Source organism: Lycium barbarum, chromosome 11 (assembly GCF_019175385.1).
Source record: "Lycium barbarum isolate Lr01 chromosome 11, ASM1917538v2, whole genome shotgun sequence".
Classification (NCBI taxonomy): Eukaryota; Viridiplantae; Streptophyta; class Magnoliopsida; order Solanales; family Solanaceae; genus Lycium; species Lycium barbarum.
The window spans coordinates 1,158,347-1,179,905 of NC_083347.1; the positions used below are offsets into that span (position 1 = coordinate 1,158,347).

The 21,559-nt window shown below is 33.7% G+C and overlaps 4 protein-coding genes across 9 annotated transcripts; 1 reads left to right on the forward strand and 3 right to left on the reverse strand.

The window, feature by feature from the left end:
• Positions 1–334: 334 nt before the first annotated feature.
• LOC132616578 (probable amino acid permease 7) lies at positions 335–4,499 on the reverse strand. Of its 3 annotated transcripts, none has more exons than XM_060331080.1 (7): positions 4,257–4,499; positions 3,103–3,339; positions 2,411–2,504; positions 1,869–2,083; positions 1,656–1,789; positions 1,124–1,351; positions 335–888 (listed from the first exon to the last, which is right to left on the reverse strand). In XM_060331080.1, the coding sequence occupies exons 1-7, from the start codon at positions 4,354–4,356 to the stop codon at positions 487–489; spliced, it is 1,410 nt and encodes a 469-aa protein (XP_060187063.1). In that variant the 5' UTR covers positions 4,357–4,499; the 3' UTR covers positions 335–486. The 3 variants fall into 3 exon arrangements, with proteins under 3 accessions (XP_060187063.1, XP_060187064.1, XP_060187065.1); XM_060331081.1 differs by lacking the exon at positions 4,257–4,499 and adding an exon at positions 3,969–4,227; XM_060331082.1 differs by lacking the exon at positions 3,103–3,339.
• A 1,342-nt stretch (positions 4,500–5,841) lies between these two features.
• LOC132616719 (probable amino acid permease 7) lies at positions 5,842–10,761 on the reverse strand. 3 transcript variants are annotated; one of them, XM_060331312.1, is made up of 7 exons: positions 10,481–10,761; positions 9,628–9,891; positions 7,696–7,789; positions 7,272–7,483; positions 7,048–7,181; positions 6,592–6,813; positions 5,842–6,383 (listed from the first exon to the last, which is right to left on the reverse strand). In XM_060331312.1, exons 1-7 carry the CDS (start codon positions 10,554–10,556, stop codon positions 5,982–5,984), a joined length of 1,404 nt encoding a protein of 467 aa, XP_060187295.1. In that variant the 5' UTR covers positions 10,557–10,761; the 3' UTR covers positions 5,842–5,981. The 3 variants fall into 3 exon arrangements, with proteins under 3 accessions (XP_060187295.1, XP_060187296.1, XP_060187297.1); XM_060331313.1 differs by lacking the exons at positions 9,628–9,891; positions 10,481–10,761 and adding exons at positions 7,904–8,137; positions 8,233–9,546; XM_060331314.1 differs by lacking the exons at positions 9,628–9,891; positions 10,481–10,761 and adding an exon at positions 8,233–9,542.
• Positions 10,762–17,465: 6,704 nt separating this feature from the next.
• Positions 17,466–19,086, forward strand: LOC132617983 (beta-D-glucosyl crocetin beta-1,6-glucosyltransferase-like). The gene has a single exon (XM_060333052.1). It carries the CDS (start codon positions 17,560–17,562, stop codon positions 18,928–18,930), a length of 1,371 nt encoding a protein of 456 aa, XP_060189035.1. The 5' UTR covers positions 17,466–17,559; the 3' UTR covers positions 18,931–19,086.
• Positions 19,087–19,622: 536 nt separating this feature from the next.
• On the reverse strand, positions 19,623–21,374 carry LOC132618803 (oleosin S1-2). 2 transcript variants are annotated; one of them, XM_060333808.1, is made up of 2 exons: positions 20,891–21,374; positions 19,623–20,030 (listed from the first exon to the last, which is right to left on the reverse strand). In XM_060333808.1, the coding sequence occupies exons 1-2, from the start codon at positions 21,288–21,290 to the stop codon at positions 19,789–19,791; spliced, it is 642 nt and encodes a 213-aa protein (XP_060189791.1). In that variant the 5' UTR covers positions 21,291–21,374; the 3' UTR covers positions 19,623–19,788. The 2 variants fall into 2 exon arrangements, with proteins under 2 accessions (XP_060189791.1, XP_060189792.1); XM_060333809.1 differs by having other exon boundaries at positions 19,623–20,015; positions 20,891–21,373.
• Between the last annotated feature and the right edge of the window lie 185 nt (positions 21,375–21,559).

Consider the following 21,559-nt stretch of genomic DNA (forward strand, 5'->3'; position numbering starts at 1 on the left):
CCATTCCGAGCTGGTACACATGCTTCTAGAGCTACTTGATAAGCACCTGGCTCAATAGCCCAAGAATGTCCTAAATGCTGCACCAGCAAGAGATATGACGACTCTACCTTCTGCTTCGAGCCCGATCGAAACTGAGCTTCCCGATAGTCTCTTCCTAGAAATAGAATTCTAGCTGTCATACCCGTCCGTCTACTTTACTTCGAGATACCTGATACAGCTTTGTAAACTAATAACTTAATAATAGACGAGCCCGTTATCCACATGTTCATTTGATAAGCTAAGCATTACAGTTTGCAATGAGGGACTTGCAGAAGCTAACAAAAGAATGCTCGACTCTTCAAAATTACACTTCATGGCATATTTTGTTATTGACAAAGTAAAACATTGTTTGTTTACATAATCAAGACTTACACACTGCTAAGAATTCATTTACATTTCCTCTGACTAAAGCCTGTTCAGTAGGTATATGAAGAAGTATAGTATATTTTACCTGAACCTAGCGACTATCACTCCTCTAATGGATCCTACAAATGCATAGAATATCACAACCAGGCATACCATTGTATACACGCGAAGCACGATAGCTTTGGTTTTCCAAATTTCAGTTTTTTTCTGGGTTAAGTACATCTCTACAGGGAAATAAATGACGATAGGCCAAAAGGTTATCGCCCCAGACACCCCTACGACCTGGTTAAAGTAAGGGAATAATACTGCTATCCCAGTGATTAATGCTACATAAGCTGTTCGGAAGACTAATCTCATAAAATTAAACTTAAGTGGCAGCATTAGTAGAGGTTTCAGGGTGTGATTCTTGTGAACAAACTTGCTCTCTGGGAATTTTCTGGCAAACCATCTCTCAATATCTGCAAATAGTGGCTGGCTGAAAATCTGTAAAGCATATTCAAGTCCATACAAAAGATCAATTCCAAGGAAGCAATTTGTAGTTTTGTAAAGAAAATGAACTTAGGCGTGACTCAAACTTAAAAGCTAGCTCATTGAGATGCCAAAACTAAAGATTTAGCTGAGTACTAAACAAGTTCTCTGCGAAGGCATAGAAGTTTAAGAATTAAAAACATAGGGCAACATTGTTAGGGATTGGCAGAACACTTAGGTTTTCAAGTACCTGATATCCACCAACTAGATGGAGAACAACACATGCATTAGCAAAGTCTACAAGCCAATACGGTTCGTAGAAACCAAATCCTGTCAAGAGGTTCCCTGGTGTGGAATTACCAAAGGCTGCATAACCGAATCCCCCACAGCAAAGGTAGAAAAAAGTTGTAATACAGGCTGCCATTATCGAGACCTTCTTCATGGTGATCTTTTCTGGAGGAGGCGCCTTTAATGTGTCCTTCATATTTTTTGGAAGTTTTCATTAATTGCTTCAGTGTTGCTTAATGTAGTTTAAGAGTACATTCTTATTATGAGTTTTAAGTAATATGCACCGTTAGTGTAAATAATATTTACACCATCAGGTCATCTTTACCTGTTATAACACGCAACACATCTTATTTTCAATATTGCAAATCCCACATGTTAACGAGACTTACCAGTAGATGTCATTTAGATGACCTGATAGTAAAAGTTGTTTACAGTAACGGTGTATAAAACTTAAAACTCTCTTATTATTTGATGTAGAAAGCAAAATGCAGCACCTGAATCTCCAGAAATATAAGAGAGAATGGAAAGGCAAAGGCAATGTCCCCGAGCGCTTGAGCAACCAACCATACTTTCTCAGCAGCAGTAGAACTTGGCAGACCTCTAATGCTACCTTTGATTTCTCCATTTTCTGTATATCAAGATACCGGAGGCTGTTGTTATTGTGAAGATTTTGTGGCAATAAAATGACATGCAAAAAGGTAATCTACCTATTACTTGGGCTAAGCCAAGTGCTGATCCAATAATTGAATATGTGAAAGACATGACTGCAGCAACTATGGAGAGCCACTTCATATTCTGAAAGTCAGGAATTTGAGACGCTACAACTTGGATTAATCCAAATATTACCATATACCTAGTACTTCCATATCCACAGGTAGCTTCGTGACCTTGATCATGATAGCAGTTTGATTTCTGGATTGCTCTGGATACATTTAAAGGATGTGCTATTAATATCACCTATTAGAAATAACCCTTCCTAATGTACTTCTAATAGGTGTTAAAACATTAAGAAAAAGCAAGAGAGGGAAAACATTAAGAATAAGCAAGATAGAGAAATAGATAATTTGAGAATGTGTGAAAGTAATCACTCTCGGCCCTTATATAATTATACTATAAGTTGTCAGATAGTATGGAATATAGGAGAAACCAAACAACAATTAGATAAGCAGCAAAGCTCATAAAGGAAAGTGCAGAAATTGTTGAAAGGAGACATTGTCAATACCAGTGAGATAGACGATTATAGACATACCGTATGCTGATAGCAGATGTAATAGTATATACAATTGGAACCTTGATGAAGTTTGTACGAACAATAATTCCACAAAGCCAAGCGTTTCTTTTTCCTGAGATACAAGAAGAAAAGAATTTGCTGTGTAAGCCCAAGTACTTAACAACTATTTTGAGTTCAGTAAGGTAAGTAGAAAATTGCTGCCAAGCCAAGTTCTACAAAAGGGCAGTAAATTTCTGCTATGTTGCATTAACTATTCAGTTGGTGCTCCAATTAAGGGTGTGTTTGGTATGGAGGAAAATATTATCCAAAAATGTTTTCTAATTTTCTCATATTTGGTTAGTTAAAATTTTTGGAAAATATTTTCTCTAGGAAAACAAGTTCCTTAAAAACGAGGAAAATGACTTTCTTAGTGGAAATAGGACAAACAAGTTTCATAAGTGACATTCCACAGTAATTGTCTACTCCCCACGCTCTAACACACCCCATCCCCACCACGCTCACAGCCTTACCCTCCACCCCCATATACAAATGCTTTTGTCATAATAATTTTCTGCTTAATTAACAAACCAGAAAATAAGTAAGCTCACTTATTTTCCAGGAAAACATTTTCCTTCATACCGAACACCCTAAAGGAAAGCTAATGTTCTACTGAACTGAAAAAAGTGCAGGACATAAGACTTTTCTAATTTCACCTTGCTTGAAATTCTCACCTAAAATCTTTTGTACAGCATCAAGATAACAACCATTCTTATCAGGGCCAGTTTCTGGATCAGGAGACTTATAGCAGTTGCTTAGAAGAAATGCAGAAGTAAGACTAACACATGCAAATAAGAGCATGGTCATTGGACCAGCAATCCATCCTAATTGTGCCATGCTCCATGCTAGTGATAGAACACCAGAACCAACTGCTGCTGTAATTATATGTGCCAAAGCTGTCCATTCATTTCCTGATTTCTCATGATGAGTACACATACTAGCTTCAGTAAGTATCATCTACTTGTACAGGTTACAATTTTTGCAAGAAATTAGTAGAAACTAATACTCTCTCTGTGCCAATTTATATGGCACACTTTCCCTTTTAATCTGTCCCAAAAGAATATCACCTTTATATATTTAGAAACAATTTAATGATTTTACGCCATACAAATATCTAGGGCTTGTTTGGACCATAAATTTTAAAAGTTTCTTTTCTTTCTTAAACTTCGTGCCTAATTAAATGGCCACATAAATTGGGACGGAAGAGCAGTAAATTATCTTCCCAGTTTGTTTGAAAAGGTGAGAAAAGATCAAGATTACGTACTGTTTAGCCAACCTTTCAAAATCTGCTTATTTTGAAAAAGTACTTTCTCCAGAGAGTAGCAATTTGTGTTTGAAAAACATTTTTGCAATCTGTGCTTTGCCAAGGTTTCAAAAAGTGTTTCCGGGAAAAACTATTTTTTGCGGCTTCTGAAAAATAATTATTCAAAAGAAATTTTCCTAAATGCTCGGACAAACGCCTCACTCCCTAAAAAAATAAGCACTTTTTAAATAATAAAACTTTTGACTTCCCAAAAGTTTAGCCAAACATGTTATACACCTTTTAAGACAAATCTCCTTGAATAAGCAGAGATGGGATAGCACTAGTTGCAGAGGACAAGTTAAATCAAGATTCTTGAGATGGGTTCACTTATGGACCCAATATGTTATTGTAATTTGTCAAGACTTGAACTTTCTTGTAAAATGGTAAAGTGGGGATAAAGGGGGTTGAAGAAGAGAGGAAAAAATGAAGTTTGAGACAAGAAAAGAAAGCTGCCAAAAACATGACTTTATAGTACAGTGGGAAAAAGAGCAGTGATATGTAATAATTGAAGAAGAAACATAGTACCAGTTCTTTTGAAGGCAGGTTTAAATGATGGGGAAGAAGAAGAAGCATAATTTGGGTCCAAAAATGGCAATTGTGAATCAACTTCTTCATCAACTACCATATTTCTGGTAATTCCAAGATTCTTGGAAAGTTTCTTTCTACAAATTTGTTTAGTACTCACTGTGTTACTAATAGAGATAATAATAATAGCACTTTTAACAGGGATAATAGCATTTTTAGCCCCTTTGTTTTAGCAATTTTTGATTTTGGCATTTATGCAATTGACTAAGAACATAAACTATTTAATTAATTAAAATGTGTTTTTTAATTCCCTTGCGTGTAATTTATGTTATATGTGGACCACATGCGAATCTAAAATTTAAGTTTTATGTGTTTAACCGTTAAAAAATTTAAAATTAAACCTGCTATATTGTCAAAATATAGGTTCAAATCCACTATTTATTGCTCTTTTAATAAATTTTTATACATAAGTTTATCTTCTGCATCAAAAGTTTGGATTCAGATGAACTCGAAGATGCATTTGCTCCTAATCTGGATTATTGTCAAAACTATGTTACCGTCACATATGAAGTAATATTACAAGCTTAACGCAATACATGAGTAATTACGTAGTGGTGGAACGATTAATAATTATGATAAATTTCAGAATATTCACTAGCAGAAAAGATCTAAAATGTATATTTCTATTGATCGAAGTTAAATGCGTTTAGTCATATATTATAAGGACCAAAATTCAGAATATACTCTACAACTGAGGGAGCAAAATTGTAATTAGTCCTTTTTAATATTTCAAAGAAATGGACATATGTTCATTTTTTAAAATTATGTAATTCTATCATTTCTATTCGACCTTAGTGGAGTAGCCTATTTTCTAAATTGAAAAGGAAAGGCTACTACTTTTTTGATGACAGATTCATTGGTGCCTATCAACATCTTTGAAACGTCTCGTCTAATAATCAATTTCAGTGTTTGGTTTTACCCGCAAACCTTCAAGCAGTAGCTTTCAATCTTTCTTTTTTTATATTCAGTACACAGCACTTAAAATTTGCACAATAATCTAGATATTTTTATAAGAAAAAAAAACAAAAAAAGAGGTTCAAGAGTAACAATCACTGATATTCTTCCATAATTACTCTCCCTCCTTTTTGGAAAAAAGAAAAGGACGCCAAACGTATAATAGAGCTTATATAATACGCCAACAAGACATAACAGGCGTGATCATTATTCTTACGTATTCATGGGTATTGTTCTAAAAGTTCCGTTTGTAATGTGTTAGTGTGTATCATCTTAGGAATTTAATTTGTAATGTGTTATTTGCATTGTCCAATGAAAATTGTTTGTAATTGTATCCTTTTATTTGTCTAATAAAAATATTTTGAAAATCACAACATGATGTGTGTTATGTGTAGTTTTGGTAATTATTGATTACTTTAAAAAAATCATAAAGTCCAAATTTTAACATGTTTGTCATAAAAATTTATAGTAATTGCAAAACAAAAATGCACATCTTAATGTCCAAAAAATAATTATGATGAGACTATATATTTTATGTACTAAATGAGATTTGTAAATCACATTTGAAGAATGACATGAAATAAGCTAATTTGTTGCAATGCAAAAAGTCTGTAGCATGTATACAAGCAATGAAAATATAGTCTTTGGCTTAAAAATCTTACCACTATTTACTAGCAAGATTATTGAGAATCAAAGAAGAGATCTTTACATTTAAGCTAATTTAGCACTAACTATCCCCTCAATTGATCCAATCAAGCCCAGTACAGATACAATCAAGCAGATCATACTGAAACCTTCAAGAAGTAGCCATTTTTTTGTCCAAGCTCCAATTTTCCTTTGCACAATGTACATTTCCACTGGGAAATATATGGTCATAGGCCAAAAGTTCAATGCTCCCAAGATTCCTAATACCTGATTGAAATATGGAAATGCCATTGCTATTGCTGTTGTAGATATAACATATAAAGTCCGAAAACATAACCGAAAAAGGTTCAACTGAAGAGCTGGTAACACTGGGAGTTTGATCGCGTAGAATTGATTCACGAATCTGTTTTCCGGGTACTTCTGAGTTGTCCATTTTTCTACAAATGCAAACACTGGCTGGCTGTATACCTAAGGAACAAACGAGCATTTCGTTCGTGTTAAGTTAAAATTTTCATAAACCAAGCACTATAAAAAGATCAGGAACTTAGCTGCAAACTTCATCGCTAGTCCGTCACTAAATTGCTCGTACATAATTTTTCCGTAGCTAGTTCACGTTTTTTTTTTTTTTCGTAGTGAAGTAAAGGAAGAAAGGAAAATGCTCGAGTTTTAGTACTACCTGATACCCTCCAACCAGATGAAGGACTATGCAGGCATTGGCAAAGTCAACAAGCCAAAACGGCTCATAGAAACCTGTCAAGAGGTTCCCTGGTGTGTCGTTCCCGAAGGCTGCATATCCGAAGCAACTACAGCATAGATAGAAGAACGTGGTGATAACTATCGCGATTATTGATGCCTTCTTCATGGTCTGATTTTCTGGTGGAGGAGATTTTAGTGTATCCTTCACTCCATAAGGAAAAAACGTCTTTAGTATTAACAGAAATATTAGCAGTCTTTTTGATACTTTTAGTGTAACTATTCGTCCATTCCAACCAGAGTTTTCAGTATTATGGTTAGTTTGGTTTCAGAAACATTCGCTAAATTCATGGTTATGCTCCGAGTCAATCTTCAAATAAATCCAGGTCTTAAGAATAGCAAAGAGTAGACAAAGTTTGTGGAATTTCATACACAATACCTGTATCTCGAGGAGAATAATTGAATAAGGATAGGCAAAAGCAATGTCTCCAAGTGCCTGGAAAACTAACCATATCTTCTGAGCAGCACTCTTTGTCGGTACTCCCACAATGCTTCCCTTGATACCCCTATTATCTACAGATACACGGGATTCTTCGATATATTTTTGGAACTTGAGATGAAAAACAAGAAACAGAATGAGAAAAAGAACAGTTCAGGATGTACCAATCACTTTAGAAAATCCAAGGCCCAGTCCAATAAAAGAGTAACAAAATGACATTAACGCAGCGACAACAGACAACCACGCCATGTTATGAAAATTTGGTATCTGCGACGTTATTATCTGAATAATGCCAAAAATCAGCATGAAAATGCTTGTCCCAGTCCCGCAATCAGCTTTTCCTCCTTTGTGGTAACAATTTGATCTCTGAATTTCTCTGCAAAATTGTCGGAGGGATTAGTAACTTTAAAGGAACCATATCTCATTTAGCTTGAATTGCATACACTACAATGGATATAATGTTAGCTGATAACCGGAGAAAATGAGCATAGTAAAGCGACATGTTTATTGTTATTGAGACACTTACAACTTCAAAGAGTTGAAAACCTTAACTGTGTATGTATATATATATATATATAGCTAACTAACCTCATACTTGTTGCACTTGTAATTACATAAGCAATACCAGTCCCATAGAAGCTCACATACTGAAGCAAACCACACAACCACGTCCATTTCTTGCCTGAACGAGTAAGTCAAAATACATAAAAAGATGCTTCTAATCCCCTCCCCCACCAAAAAAAACTGCTAAAAGAGTTTCTAAGATAATTCTATGTTGTAGGATGGAACAATCTACCAAGATTAACTCTAACAGCATCAATGTAAGAGGGATTTCGCGTTCCTGTTATGGGATCAGGTGACCTGTAACAGTCACATATGAGGTATGCAGATATGTATGTAACAACTGCAAAACAAAGCATGGTGATTGGCCCAGCAATCCATCCTAATTGTGCTGTGCACCAAGCTAGAGAGAGAACACCAGCTCCGATTACAGCTGATATAATGTGTGCAACTGCAGTCCACGCAGTTCCTGGTAGGAAAATACACGCAGGCCATTGTTTCTTAATCCTAGTTAATGTTAAAACTCAAGCACCGGAGAAAATATTAGACAACTTAAAGCTTTACCAGTTCTAATTGCATCTACATCATCTTTGCCTGAAGTTTTCTCTTGTTCTAGAGCACGTTGAACTTCCATCTATCTCAGATCAATCTATCTCAGATGGCCGCTAAGAATTTATACATAGGAGCCCTGAAGCAACTCTTGGATAAAACGTAGAACGCATAAAGCCTTCACCTATTAGTAGAAATGTTTATAGACGTAATTCTCTAGTACTTCCTCCCTTCAGAACAACAGCACCATAGTACCACTAGTAGTGGTAAGTGCTCATAAGTCATCATATTGATGAAAAAGATAGGGGGAAAGAAAAACTTTGTTGGACTTGGCCACAAGTTTTATCAACAATGATGGAACTTCCATTAATAAAGAAATGTTTGCTTGTAGTTCTTTTGTGGTAATTCTAGTACCCTTTAACTGCAAATAAGTACAAATTTTGAAAATAAAATATCTAATTGCCATATAATTACAAAAAGCAACAGTCCAAAGGGGTCCTAACTTGTAATTTCACAAGAATTTTCACCAAAAGGGGATGACTATTTAAACATAGAGTCTAGTAACTCTAACCAATTTTTGGTCTTGTCATTATGGCCAGATCTGGAATTAGACACTTGCATTCATACACTCCATGTGCATGTCTTTTTCAAGACCTAACGGATTACAGCCAAACTTAGATTCAAATCAATGTGATCACTTTTTGGGAGCTAATATACTGGTAGGGTTCAATCTAACCCCCATCGATCATTGATTTAAAACAAAAAGATTCAAGTCGATTTGACTGGACTGCCAAGTGCCAAGCCATTATGAAAACTTGTAATGTCACAATAAGGTTAACAGAAGACTAGAGAGTATCTCAAATACTCCACAATCTTTACACTGTTTCAATGATGATACAGTAACCTATCAATTTCTTAATGCCACTGGAATTCTCAATCATACGGTCATATTTATATTTTCTATTCTTTTTTTAGTACACTTTTTTTTTCCTTTCTATTTCCAGGGATAGAACAGAGGTCATACAAACCCTCAATAACAATAGCTACACATAATTGTTCAGTCATTCCCCCCAAAATAGTCTTACTCTCATATGAAAGATAAATGATGATGATGATACATCCCAACAAGAGTTATACAACATATGTGCTAGTGGAAGGTAGCAGGTACAAATCAAATAGACGAGGTGGGTAAACTGGCTGGGGGCACTACCACCGTAAAACACAATAATAAGAAGGTAAAAGAAGTATAGTGAACAGTTTAGTCTTGGTGATAGAGTTATTCGACATATGTACTAGTGGAAGTTAACAAATACCAATCAAATAGTCAAGGTGGGTAAACTGGCCCGAATACCTACCGTAGTAGAAGGCAATAATAAGAAGGTAAAAGAAATAAAGTGAACAGTAAGTTACCAAAGTAAAATCTTGCAGCTTCAATTAAAGACTGATTTATGGTAGGGCCAAGCTCAGAATCTGGAGATTTATAGCAATCACAAAGTATGGTAGTTGCAAAGAGGGTAACTGATGCACAGATTAGAAGCGCCAAAGGACCAGCTATCCATCCTAATTGTGCTATGCTCCATGCAAGTGATAGTACCCCTGCTCCTATAACCCCTGTTATAATATGTGCCACTGCAGTCCATTCTGTACCCTTTCTCCCAATATTTGAGTATACAACTAAAGAAAATGAACCAAAACCCAAATTAGTACTAGTAGTAAACTACAACTCCAAGTCAAAAAAAAAAAAAAAACTTTATCAAAATCAAGATAACATTTTACTACACCAAGTCAGAAAGATTAGTATTTTTAACAAAACCAAGATAACATTTTGCTAAACCAAGTCAGAAAGATAGAATTTTTAACAAAAATCAAGATACCATTTTCCTACACTAAAACAGAAAGATAGAACTTTTAACAAAATCAAGATACCATTTTCCTACACTAAAACAGAAAGATAGAACTTTTAACAAAATCAAGATACTATTTACTACACCAAGTTAGAGATAGAACTTTTAACAAAATCAAGATACTATTTACTACACCAAGTTAGAGATAGAACTTTTAACAAAATCAAGATACTATTTACTACACCAAGTTAGAAATACAATTTTTTTTAACAGCAAGACACCATTTTACTACACCAAAGTCAAAAAGACAGAATTATTAACAAAATCAAGATACCATTTGCTACATCAAGTCAGAAAGACATAGTAACATTTACTACACCAAAGTCAGAAAGAAAGAATTTTAATAAAAATAAATCTACCATTATTATCAAAAGAGCCAGAAAATTTAGCTGGTAGTAATGGGGTTTGTGGATTATGTTCTGTTCCACCAGCCATGATGATTCTTCTCTCTCTGTGTTCCTCGTACGTACATACATACAATATTATAAGAATAATGAATGGTATTGGTCGTGTTTCTTGTTTTTCAATTGGTTCTGTTCTGGTGTGTACTATTCCACGTTAAGAATAAACAAAACCGTTTGGTATTTGTTTACCTCTATTTGTTTTGGAACTCGTCAAAGAGAATGTCCCCTAATCTTTTGTAAATACTTTTATATATATATATATATATATATATATATATGTGTGTGTGTAATTCTCCATAACTAAAAACTAGCTATATTCAAGAATTGAATCTATTCCTAGAGCCCGTTTGGATTGGCTTATAAGTTGCTTATAAACTGCTTATAAGTTGTTTTCAGTTTTTTTGAGTGTTTGGCTGGCCAGCTTAAAGTAATTTTGTGCTTAAAATAAGCTAAAAAAAATAATTGAGCCCATTTGACTTAGCTTATTTAAAGCAGCTTATAAGCTGAAAACAGCTTATAAGCCAAAAAAAATAAGTTAGACTACCCCAACTTATTTTTTTTAGCTTACAAGCTGCAAACAGCTTATAGACATAAGCCCATCCAAACAGGCTCCTAGTCCCTCACTTATCATAATTTTTTCACGTCACACCTAAGACTTGAAAGCTTTTCTTATTCGACTTTTCACAAAGGGAAAGCGCCCCCTACCGAATTTTTTGCGTGGCCAATTAAAAGACCAGCGCTTCTTTTCAAAAAAAAATTCCTTAGAATAGCACAAACTTGAAACTTCGAGTAAAGAAATCATAGAATAGCACAAACTTGAAACTTCGAGTAAAGAAATCATATCATCACATGAGACAGTTGGTGATAGTTACAGGAGCTATTATGATCGGGGGCGGAGTTAGGTGGTTGCAAGGTATTCACTCGAACCCTTTTAGGAGAAAATTTCTATGGTATGTATAAGGTTAAAATTATTTTTTATATGTATATAAAAGATGTTGAATTCTGTAAAAAAAATTGTGTAATTACTTCTTTATATATTTGAATTTTCGTAGTAAAAAACTTTGACTCCGCCAGTAATTATGCTTAGAAACATTGATCTTTATACTTTTGTTTTCATGTGGTCTAAATTGTCAAGCAACTTTTGGGACAATGAAATCATTACTATCATGCAAGAAACTTTGTTCAAAACGAATTTTAAATCAAAGGAATTACAAGGACTACTAATAAAGAAATCAACCAGAAATCTTAGACAAGCTTTACGTGGCAGACTAAAAATTACCTACTCCACTACCATAATCTTTTAATCTTTTGGAAAATCTTACTTCAGAAAAGTCCAGCCAACCATCAGTCACATCAGTTTTTTTAATCTACCACGCAGTGGCAGAGCCACGCTATACCGAGGGTGTTCATAACCTCCTCGACGGAAAAAAATATTATTTTTACAAGGTTAAAATTATTTTTTATGTATATATTAGATATTGGATACTCTTCGGCTTCTTCGTATGTTTACTTTTTTATATTTTAAATTATCTCATCGAAAATTTTGGTTCGGCCACTGCTACCACGTGTCGTCCTGTTATAATTTTTTTAAAAAATATATCCTTGAATTTTAACATATATAACATGTGTTTTGGAAGAGAAGAGAGAAACACATACTCCCTCCGTTTCAATTTATATGAACTCATTTGATTGGGCACGACATTTAAGAAAGAGATAAGACTTTTGAAACTTGTGGTTCAAAATAAGCCTTGAAAATTTGTGTGGCCGTAAATCATTCATAAAGTGAATTTGTTTCCAAATTAGGAAAGAAGTCATTCATTTTGGCACGGACTAAAAAGGAAATAGGTTCAAACAAATTGAAACAGAGGGAGTATATGTAACATAGAGTTACTTTCTATTATTTTATCAGATAATTCATTACTCCCTCTGTCACGATTTATGTGGCACTTTTCGCTTCGCGATATTCAACTTGTATGAACATTAATCAATATTTTAAGATGTATTTTTTCACCATACTGATGAGAAAAGTTGCAACGTATAGTATTTTTTATGTAGTTTTTAAATATATAAATTTTAATGTTAGAATATTGAGTTAATTAATCCAATTTGGCGATAAAATTTAATCAAATTAACTCTCGAAAATGAAAAGTGTCACATAAATTGAGACGGAGGGAGTAATATTTATCAAGGAATTATATATAATTATTTAATTAGTAAACTGGTCGTAAAAATATTTTGTATACGGGAAAGGGTCAAATATACCCTTGTACTATCAGAAAAGGGTTAAGTATACCCCTCGTTATATTTTGGATTCAAATATACCCTTCCGGTTATACTTTGGGTTCAAATATATTTTTTTTTTTATATTTTGAGTCATCTCCGTTAAAATTGTTCAAGGTAGACATAAGATATGACATAACACTGACAACTTGATGAGATGAACACCACCTGACATGCCACTTCACCACCCCCAACCCATTTACCCTCCATTTCCCTTCTTCTTCCACCACTATCATCTCCTCCCCTCTCCAACCTTTGCAACCATTAGCAATGAAATGATTTAATTATACTTGCAGAGGGAGTTTAGGTCTTAATCTAATGAACTTGCTCAGGGATTTTGATAACCACCAATGAGTTTAGAAACAGAGGATTGGATCTAACCAAAAGAAGGATCCAATTTCTTCCATATCTGAAATTCCAAAATTTTAGTAAAATGACAAGGCAATGATTATTAATAATAAGGCATCACATATTTATTGATACATTCACGCATTTATTCAAATTACACTGTCACTAACCGCATTCTTCACCAAGAAAGCAGCGGAAAAAATGAAGATTAATAGAAAATTGCATTCTTCACCCATAAAACAGCGAAAAAATTACTAAACAAAGAAAATTTCACCAGAAAACAACATGCTCCTGCTTAGCTGTAAAACAGAGTAAACTTTATTATAATAATCATTTTTCATCTGCTTAAACTGAGGAAATTATGCTAAAACTGAAAAATCGAATAGAAAATTGCATTCTTTAACTGTAATCCGACTGTAAACCGGATTGAATATTGTTCATTAAACTGCATTCTTGATCATCAGAACAACAAAATTATCAACTGATAAATTATAAGTGGGGGGTTGCTAATGGTTGCAAAAACTCTGATGGTAGTGGTGGAAGAAGGGGAAGACAAGGGTAAATGGGTTGGGTGGTGAGGTCGCATGCCATGTGGTGTCCACCTTATCGAGTTGTCAGTGTCATGTCATATCTCATGTCCACCTTGAACAATTTTAACGGAGAAAAGGTATATTTGAACTCAAAGTATAAAAGAAGGGTATATTTGAACTCAAAATATAACACGAAGGATATATTTGGACTCAAAATATAACGAGGGGTATATTTGACCTTTTCTGATAATATATGGGTATATTTGACCGTTTTCCGTTTTGTATATTATAGACGCACAAAACTTAAACCCATTTGAAAAATACTTGCAAAATGGAAAAGTGTTACCAATTTAGTCTCAAAGCAAGAAATTTTAGATTTACTTTCAAGTGAAAATTCTAAACTAGCGGATAAATATTCTTTCCTTTCTATGAGATTACGAAAAGTGGATAAATAAAATTTGTATCCAAATGCTTAGCTATGTTTTTTTTTCCAAAATATAACATAAAACAGTTTTAGAGTAATAATAAAATAAAGATAACATGCTCATACTGGAAAGGCCAAACAAAATCCTTGCACTACTTTAGCAGGATTTAAAAAAACACAACTATGTACGTATTGAAAAACATCCACCAAAAATGTCTTAGAAATAAAGACCAAAAAATAATGGGGAACATCCATCATAAGCTGCAACTCAGTAAAACCAAAATATAGCACAAGTATTTAAACTATAGCCACTCCTAAACATGTATATTGTTAAGTATGATAAGTATTTTGGGATGGAGGACGTACTCGTCACTTGTTAGTATTTGGAACAGAATTACCATATTTGGAACCTATATAATTATTGATTTTACGTTATAGCTAGATTAAGGTTATATAGTGTTGGGATCGAAATCAGAGGGCGTCATGCACAAGCTAATAATTACACGAACGTCGATAAATCAGATGACAAAAAGAACTATACTAAAATAAGCATAATATTATTATATGATTTAGTAAATTGGCCCACATATGAAAACTAAAATAAAAGCATAAAACTATTGAGAGAATAATTTCTCTTTAAACAAAACTTTTAAGGACTACATTGTGGATGCTATTGTGTTTTTTTTTTCTTTTTTCTTTGAAGGGAATATGCTCAATTTATAAAAGTGCAAAAGTTCTCCTCCAAGAAAAGAGATAAATATGGTAGAGTACTTTTCCACAAAAGAATTCTTTTTTAAAATAAAACACAATTATGATAAAATTCAAATAAGATAGGAAATTCAGGACAAATCCTAACAAATCTCCCATTGGCTTGAATTTTCTGGCAAAATAATCTTGATCCTCTTTCACATAGTCTTCATCACTGTTGCTTGCCAATGTTAAAAATAATGTTAAAAATATTATGGGTTAAAAATTGGTTTAAAAATATTCTGCTTTATATTTTAAAGATGCAGTAGCAGAGATGTTGAAAATATGGTTGAAATTAAATTCATCTCCACGTGTAGTACTGTGGACAAAATCCTCATTATTCTGAAATTGGCGTTGCAGCTTGATTTGCATCTGTATGAACTTGTCTTCAATCTCGTTCAACCATTGGTGTAACCATTGGCTCTGTCATCACTTATTGAATTCATCATTGGTTGAACCTGGCGTTGATACCACTTGTTGGGATCGAAATCAGAGGTTGTCATATATGGCTGCTTATCGGGCGGATAACTATGCTTAGCGGTTCGGCTTAACAGTTATAGGTTTTTAAAAGTATTAACCCGCTAACCAGCCGATAAAATATCGGTTGGTTCGGTATTGGGTTAGCAATTATTGGACGGTTGTCGGCCGATGTATAGATTAAATTACGTAACTACTATTTATTTTTGCCTTGAAAGACAAAAGTTTTATTCATAATTTAACAACTAGGAAGCCAATTAAGCCCCATAGCCACAGGACAGGATGGTGATCACTTCACCACCTTTCTTTGGAACCACAGTTACTGCAATAGTAACTTCCAACACAATTAAAAAAAATGATGGTTAATGAAAGAGTTTACTGAAGGTTCAGACTTTTCACTTTAGTGCTTTAGCTTTAGAGTTTAGTGTTTTAGGTTTACAATACATATTTTATATGTTTAGGGGTAAAAATATAAATATGATAAATTCTTAAAAAATTACCCTTTCCTTCACTTAATGTCATACTTCGTCTCAATGAATATTCACTTTAGATTGCTCAGTCCATCTCATTATTAATTCATTTTTAAAACAATTTGAATATAAGAATTTTTGTCAATAATTCTTGTTGTTCTCCAACCTCTAATCCAATAACCCACTACCAATAAGCCAATTTTATGATTGGGTTATCGGTGGCGGTTCGATTTTGAACGGCCTTAGCGTCATGCGGAAGCTAATAATTGCAAACCTCGAACATCAATAAATCAGACGACAAAAAGAACTATATTAAAATAAGCATAATATTATTATATGATTTAGCCAACTGACCTACATATGAAAAACTAAAATAAAAGCATAAAACTATTGAGAGAATAATATCCCTCTAAACAAAACTCTTTAAGGACTACATTATGGATGTTATTGTGTTCTTTTTTTTTTTTTCTTTGAAGGGAATATGCTCAATTTATAGAAGTGTAAAACTTCTCCTCCAAAAAAAGAGATAAATATGATAGAGTACTTTTCCACAAAAGAAATCTTTTTTGAAATAAAATACAATTATGATAAAATTCAAATAAAGTAGAAAATTGAGGAAAAAGATATTCCTTAAGTTCTCTAGTTTCTATTGGAACGAGATCAAGGTAAAATTGTCAGAATTTATTATCATTGTTTTCTGAAAAATAAAATAAAAGTATGAAGATTATATATGTAAGTGTATCTCACTGGCCGTATTTATTTTTAGAAATTATACGTACTTCCTCTTTTGGTTTCTATATGTTACGCAAACACCTTAATTTCCTTTAATATCTTGTGCAAAAAGATTACATTATAATTTATAATAAATTGATAAGCTTACCTTTATGTGTAGTTCTCGGTAACGAAAACTATACTTTCTTTTCTTAATCATTAAATGCATAATCTAATTATCTCATCCAACTTGGCTTCTGTATATTATAGTGTCACATAAAGAAATACTACCTTTCTCCCAATTAATGTGAAGAGCTTCGGAGAGGGTCTAAACACTTACAATGAATTTGAGTATAGATTCTTCAATTATTTTAAAATAAAAAACACATTTAAAACTATACGATGAGTACTACAAGTCAACATAGCTAATAATTAAAAAGTTGAGAAAATTAGTTAAAGAAAAAAGTGTTTGATTACTCAATATGTAGTAATACCTTTACATAAAATGGAACAGAGAAAGTAATTAAGAATAAAGTTTAAACTACATTGAAAAATAAAACAAGGGACAGAATATAAAAGAAAATATTATTTCGCCTCTCTTCAGATCTAGTTAAATATAAACAGTACTTGAGAATATTGGGTTCCATTTATGGATTGATTTCGGTAACTCGCGCAAGTATTAGCACACTATGGCCTACGCACACTATTGCAATAACTACTATAAGCTTCAATTAGCACTACTTACCAAAAATAGAAAACGAAGAAGAAAGTTAATTAGAGAAACTGTAAAAGAAGAAGGAAAAAAAAGGAAAGTGGATCAATGCAAAAAGGAAAATGAACCATGCATATTGTACGTATACCAAAATACATAGCCGCATTTTCCTTTACATGTTTATATATGCATTAAAGACTTCTAAATCTTTCAATATTTTCTTCAACTTACCATATGAGAACTTGTCCATCAACTTTAAATACGGCCAGCCTCCATGTAAACAATTTCAACAAGAAAGTAAGTTTGAGAAAGAAGAAATAGTCAAGGAATTTATCATGAACGGCTTCATGGAAAATCGTGAATTTCTTCGTGTTTTGATGTTTCCATGGTTGGGCTATGGTCATATTTCTCCATTCTTAGAGTTAGCCAAAAAGCTCAGCAAAAGAAACTTCACTATTTACTTGTGCTCTACGCCAGTAACCCTGAACTCTATCAAGGAAAAGCTTAGCCCGGAGTTTTCACTATCGATCCAATTCGTGGAACTTCATCTCCAAACTTTACCTAATCTTCCGCCTTGTCACCACACCACCAATGGCCTCCCACCACATCTCATGCACACTCTCAAAGAAGCTTTTGACTTAGCTAGCCCTGATTTTACCCTAATCTTGAAAACCCTAAAACCCGATTTATTGATTTATGATTTTCTCCAACCATGGGCTCCAAAGGCTGCTGCTGAATTAAAAATCCCTGCTGTTGAATTTATTAGTAGCAGCTCCACTATGACCGCTTATATGTTGCATCTGTTCAAGAAGCCAGGTATAAAATTTCCCTTCTCATCTATTTATTATCGCAATTATGAGATGGCTCGTATTGAGAAACAAGAATCATCTATCCCAGTGGAAAAGCTTGAGGAAGATAAGAAGCGAGTTAGAGATTGTTTCTACCTATCTTGTGATATTGTTTTGATAAAAAGTTTTAAGGAGATTGAGGGTAAGTATAGTGATTATATCACTCATTTAACTGGGAAAAAAGTTGTCCCTCTTGGTCCTTTAGTTCAAGAACCTACCCTTGATGATGGAGAATCGGAGTTAATAACATGGTTGAATGAAAAAGAGAAGAAATCCACAATTTTTGTGTCTTTTGGAAGTGAATATTTTTTGTCCAAGGAAGATTTGTTAGAGATTGCTTATGGGTTGGAAAATAGTATGGTCAATTTTATATGGCCTATAAGGTTCCAAAAGGGGGAAGATCTTGAACTTGAAGAGGCATTGCCTAAAGGCTTTTTCAATAGGGTAGGGAATAGGGGAAAAGTTTTTAAAGGATGGGCACCACAAGCAAAAATCTTGGAGCATCCGAGTATTGGTGGATTCGTGAGTCATTGTGGATGGAGTTCAGTAATGGAAAGCATGAAATATGGGGTTCCGATTATCGCGATGCCTATGCATATTGATCAACCAATTAATTCTAGGCTTGTCGAAGATGTTGGCATTGCTGTGGAAGTTGTGAGGGATAGTAATGGAAAGCTTCATAGAGAGGAAGTTGCGGCCATAATCAATCAAGTGGTGCTTGACAAGGATGGTGAACTTGTAAGGCAAAAGGCAAAGGATACGAAGGAGCTGCTTTGTTCCAAAGGAGATGAAGAGATTGAAGAAGTTGCCAAGGAGCTGCAAAAGCTTTGTGCTAAGAAAACTCACAGTGTCATCTAAGGTTTTAATGTTGTTAGTAAAGATTTAGCTTCTAGTATTTTTATATAGAGCTAGTAATATAATAAATAGTAATAGTAGCTAGGGGTTCTTTTGTTCCTGCTTTAGTTAGGATCAAATCTTACTTGTCTACTTGGTCTTTTAGATGTTGAACATCTTATTGATTTATTATAAAAATTAGTCTTATAGTTCGTTTTATTTTAACTTCATGATCAACAATATAGCCGTTTAAAAGATGAACTTCTAACAACTTGGTTGGATACTTCTAACAACTTGGTTGGATGGTTGTTAGATATCATTTCATAACGTATCATGTCGTATAATATTTCCAAACAAGCTGCAAGGTTTTCTTTTCTCACTTTTTTTTTTTCAGTTTAGGTTCTTGTGGTTATAATGAAAGTGGTTCAATATATAATTGTTGATTTTGATCCTGAATTATGTGTGTTCGTCCCAAAGCAAGAAGTTCAAATTTTGTTTCCAAATAGAAAATTCTAAACTCATTGATAATACTCTTGTCTTGTTATGAGATTTTGAGAAGTGGACGACTTAGATTTGAAACCAAACGCTTAGCTATATTTTGTTCTTTCTTTTCTTTCTAAACAACACCGAAAAGTCTTGAGAGTAATAAAACAAAGATAACATGAGGATTAAAAAACAGCACCACCAATTATGTAAATACCGTAAAGACCTAAAGAAGTAGAAGCAAAATGAAAAACATTCTCCAAATATGTAAATGTGCACTGCTAGAACATAGAAATAAAGACAAAAAAAAAAAAAAAAAATCCTATCATAAGCTGCAATTCAGAAAAAGCAAAATATAGCAGTATTTAAACTATAGCTACTCCTGAACATGTATATTTGTTAAACCTCTTGTACTGGAATCTGTCGGTGAACATTTTGCTGCAAATAGCCACCAGAGCTAGGCATATCCTCCGACTCATCAACCACATTAATTATTGTGACAGCAGGGGTGTCATCTTTTAAAGATTCAAATAGTTCAACCATTCTATCCACTGCAACTGGCTCAGTAATAACACCTTGTTGCTGCTCCTTTACAGCCTCATCCGGCTCAATTCTATCCGTGGTACCTGTGTGAAAAATTACTAAAATTTTGACAAATATTGGGTTTTGAATCCAACTGCAAAAATGCAATGAATAAGTAATCAAAATGGCTTAGATAGTTTGTAATGAATTTGGCCTCCTACCGAAAGGCAACAATGAATTTGATCGTTTTATGCATATAATAAGACTTGGTATTTTAATTTAGACGTACGTGTTTTTTTATGAAAAAATGTGACTGTTTTGAATTGTCTGATTTATAACTCTGTATATTAATTAGGAGTCAAACGGGCGAGTTGAGATGAGTTTAGACAAACTAAAATGAATTGAGTTAATAAATGACAGATTATTGACTAGTCTAAATATTACTTGGGCAAGCATAAATAGAACATAAACTAAATAATAGTAGGTCATAATTCCACCCACCCACTCCTACCAAGTTTTAATAATTTATTTAGTTACTAAGTAAAACTCTTTTTCCTTTATTATAGTTATCTCTAGCAAGTATTTGATAAAGTTTCTTAGCGGTTAATTTTGAGCACCTAAATTATCCCAACTTTTAGATGAAAATTGAGCGGGTTCTAATGGACTATGAGTCTGAGATAATAAATAGAAAGGTCATTAACTTATCCAAACTTAGATGGGTTGACACATCTTTCTTTTCCTGAGCTAATTTTATCACCCAAAATTAATTAAAAGTTAATTAATTGGCTAAGTTAATTTATGTACATAATGGCTTTATAGCATCTTGCAGGAGAGAGTTGTCACTTGTCAGTTGTAACTATTTCCTCTAATAGTATACATGCAATATTTCTTCAAAGTTCAATTATGTCCTTCTATTTTTCCTAACCAGTAGCGTTATATAAATATTGAACTCATAAAATTTAAATCTTAAACCCATCACCTGGCACTTCGGTGTCGTCCTGCTGCTGCTCCTCCTCCTCGTCCGTCTCCGCCGGTTGTATCACTTTATCATCGCTATACTTTTGGCCAATTTTTCTATCTTTAATTAGTGAACGATACACCACAACAAACGAAGACAATCCGAAAACAGCCGTAATTCCAGCCACCCCAAACCCTGCCATGGCTAGTAAAAACACACATGCAGCACCAATTAACAGAGGACTAAATATTATGAGTAACGGAGAAGTTATCACGAGAAGTATCAAAGAACTCAAGAAACTGAAACCCATAAGTCCTAAAATTGGTCCTTCAATTGTAATTCCAGCAATTGTTGTCCAAATCAACGACCTTGGGGTGATTTGTTGTGGATTTACATCCATCAATTGCCTGTTTTCAGCCATACTCTTTTTGTTTATTTTATTTTATTACTCCTAATTTGTTCTCTCACACAGTTGAGAAATTGTAGTGGCACGACTACTTTCAATGATGATCTTATGATGCTTATATGTTAGTTGTAACTAGGGCACGTGTCTGCTTTTTTTCATATACGTGGTGCATAGGAAGTAAAGTCGATGCTTTTGAACTTATCGTGGCATTTTTTGTACTTTATTCAGGTGCAAAGGGACGAATTTTTGGATAGGATCATGGACTTGGAGTTTAATGGAGCTGA

Bases quoted from the DNA above. Each gene is read 5' to 3' on its own strand.
- LOC132617983 (XM_060333052.1), top strand. From the start codon at position 17,560: ATGAACGGCTTCATGGAAAATCGTGAATTTCTTCGTGTTTTGATGTTT.
- LOC132618803 (XM_060333808.1), bottom strand. From the start codon at position 21,290: ATGGCTGAAAACAGGCAATTGATGGATGTAAATCCACAACAAATCACC. The intron at 20,031-20,890 runs GTGATGGGTTTA...TCAAAATTTTAG, and splicing joins GGACGACACCGAAGTGCCAG to TAATTTTTCACACAGGTACC.
- LOC132616719 (XM_060331312.1), bottom strand. From the start codon at position 10,556: ATGGCTGGTGGAACAGAACATAATCCACAAACCCCATTACTACCAGCT. The intron at 7,484-7,695 runs GTTAGTTAGCTA...ACAATTTTGCAG, and splicing joins ACAAGTGCAACAAGTATGAG to AGAAATTCAGAGATCAAATT. The intron at 6,814-7,047 runs GTATTGTGTATG...TATGGAGTGAAG, and splicing joins TTATTCTCCTCGAGATACAG to GATACACTAAAATCTCCTCC.
- LOC132616578 (XM_060331080.1), bottom strand. From the start codon at position 4,356: ATGGTAGTTGATGAAGAAGTTGATTCACAATTGCCATTTTTGGACCCA. The intron at 3,340-4,256 runs GTACTATGTTTC...ATGAGAAATCAG, and splicing joins ACCTGCCTTCAAAAGAACTG to GAAATGAATGGACAGCTTTG. The intron at 2,084-2,410 runs GTATGTCTATAA...AAATGTATCCAG, and splicing joins ACATCTGCTATCAGCATACG to AGCAATCCAGAAATCAAACT.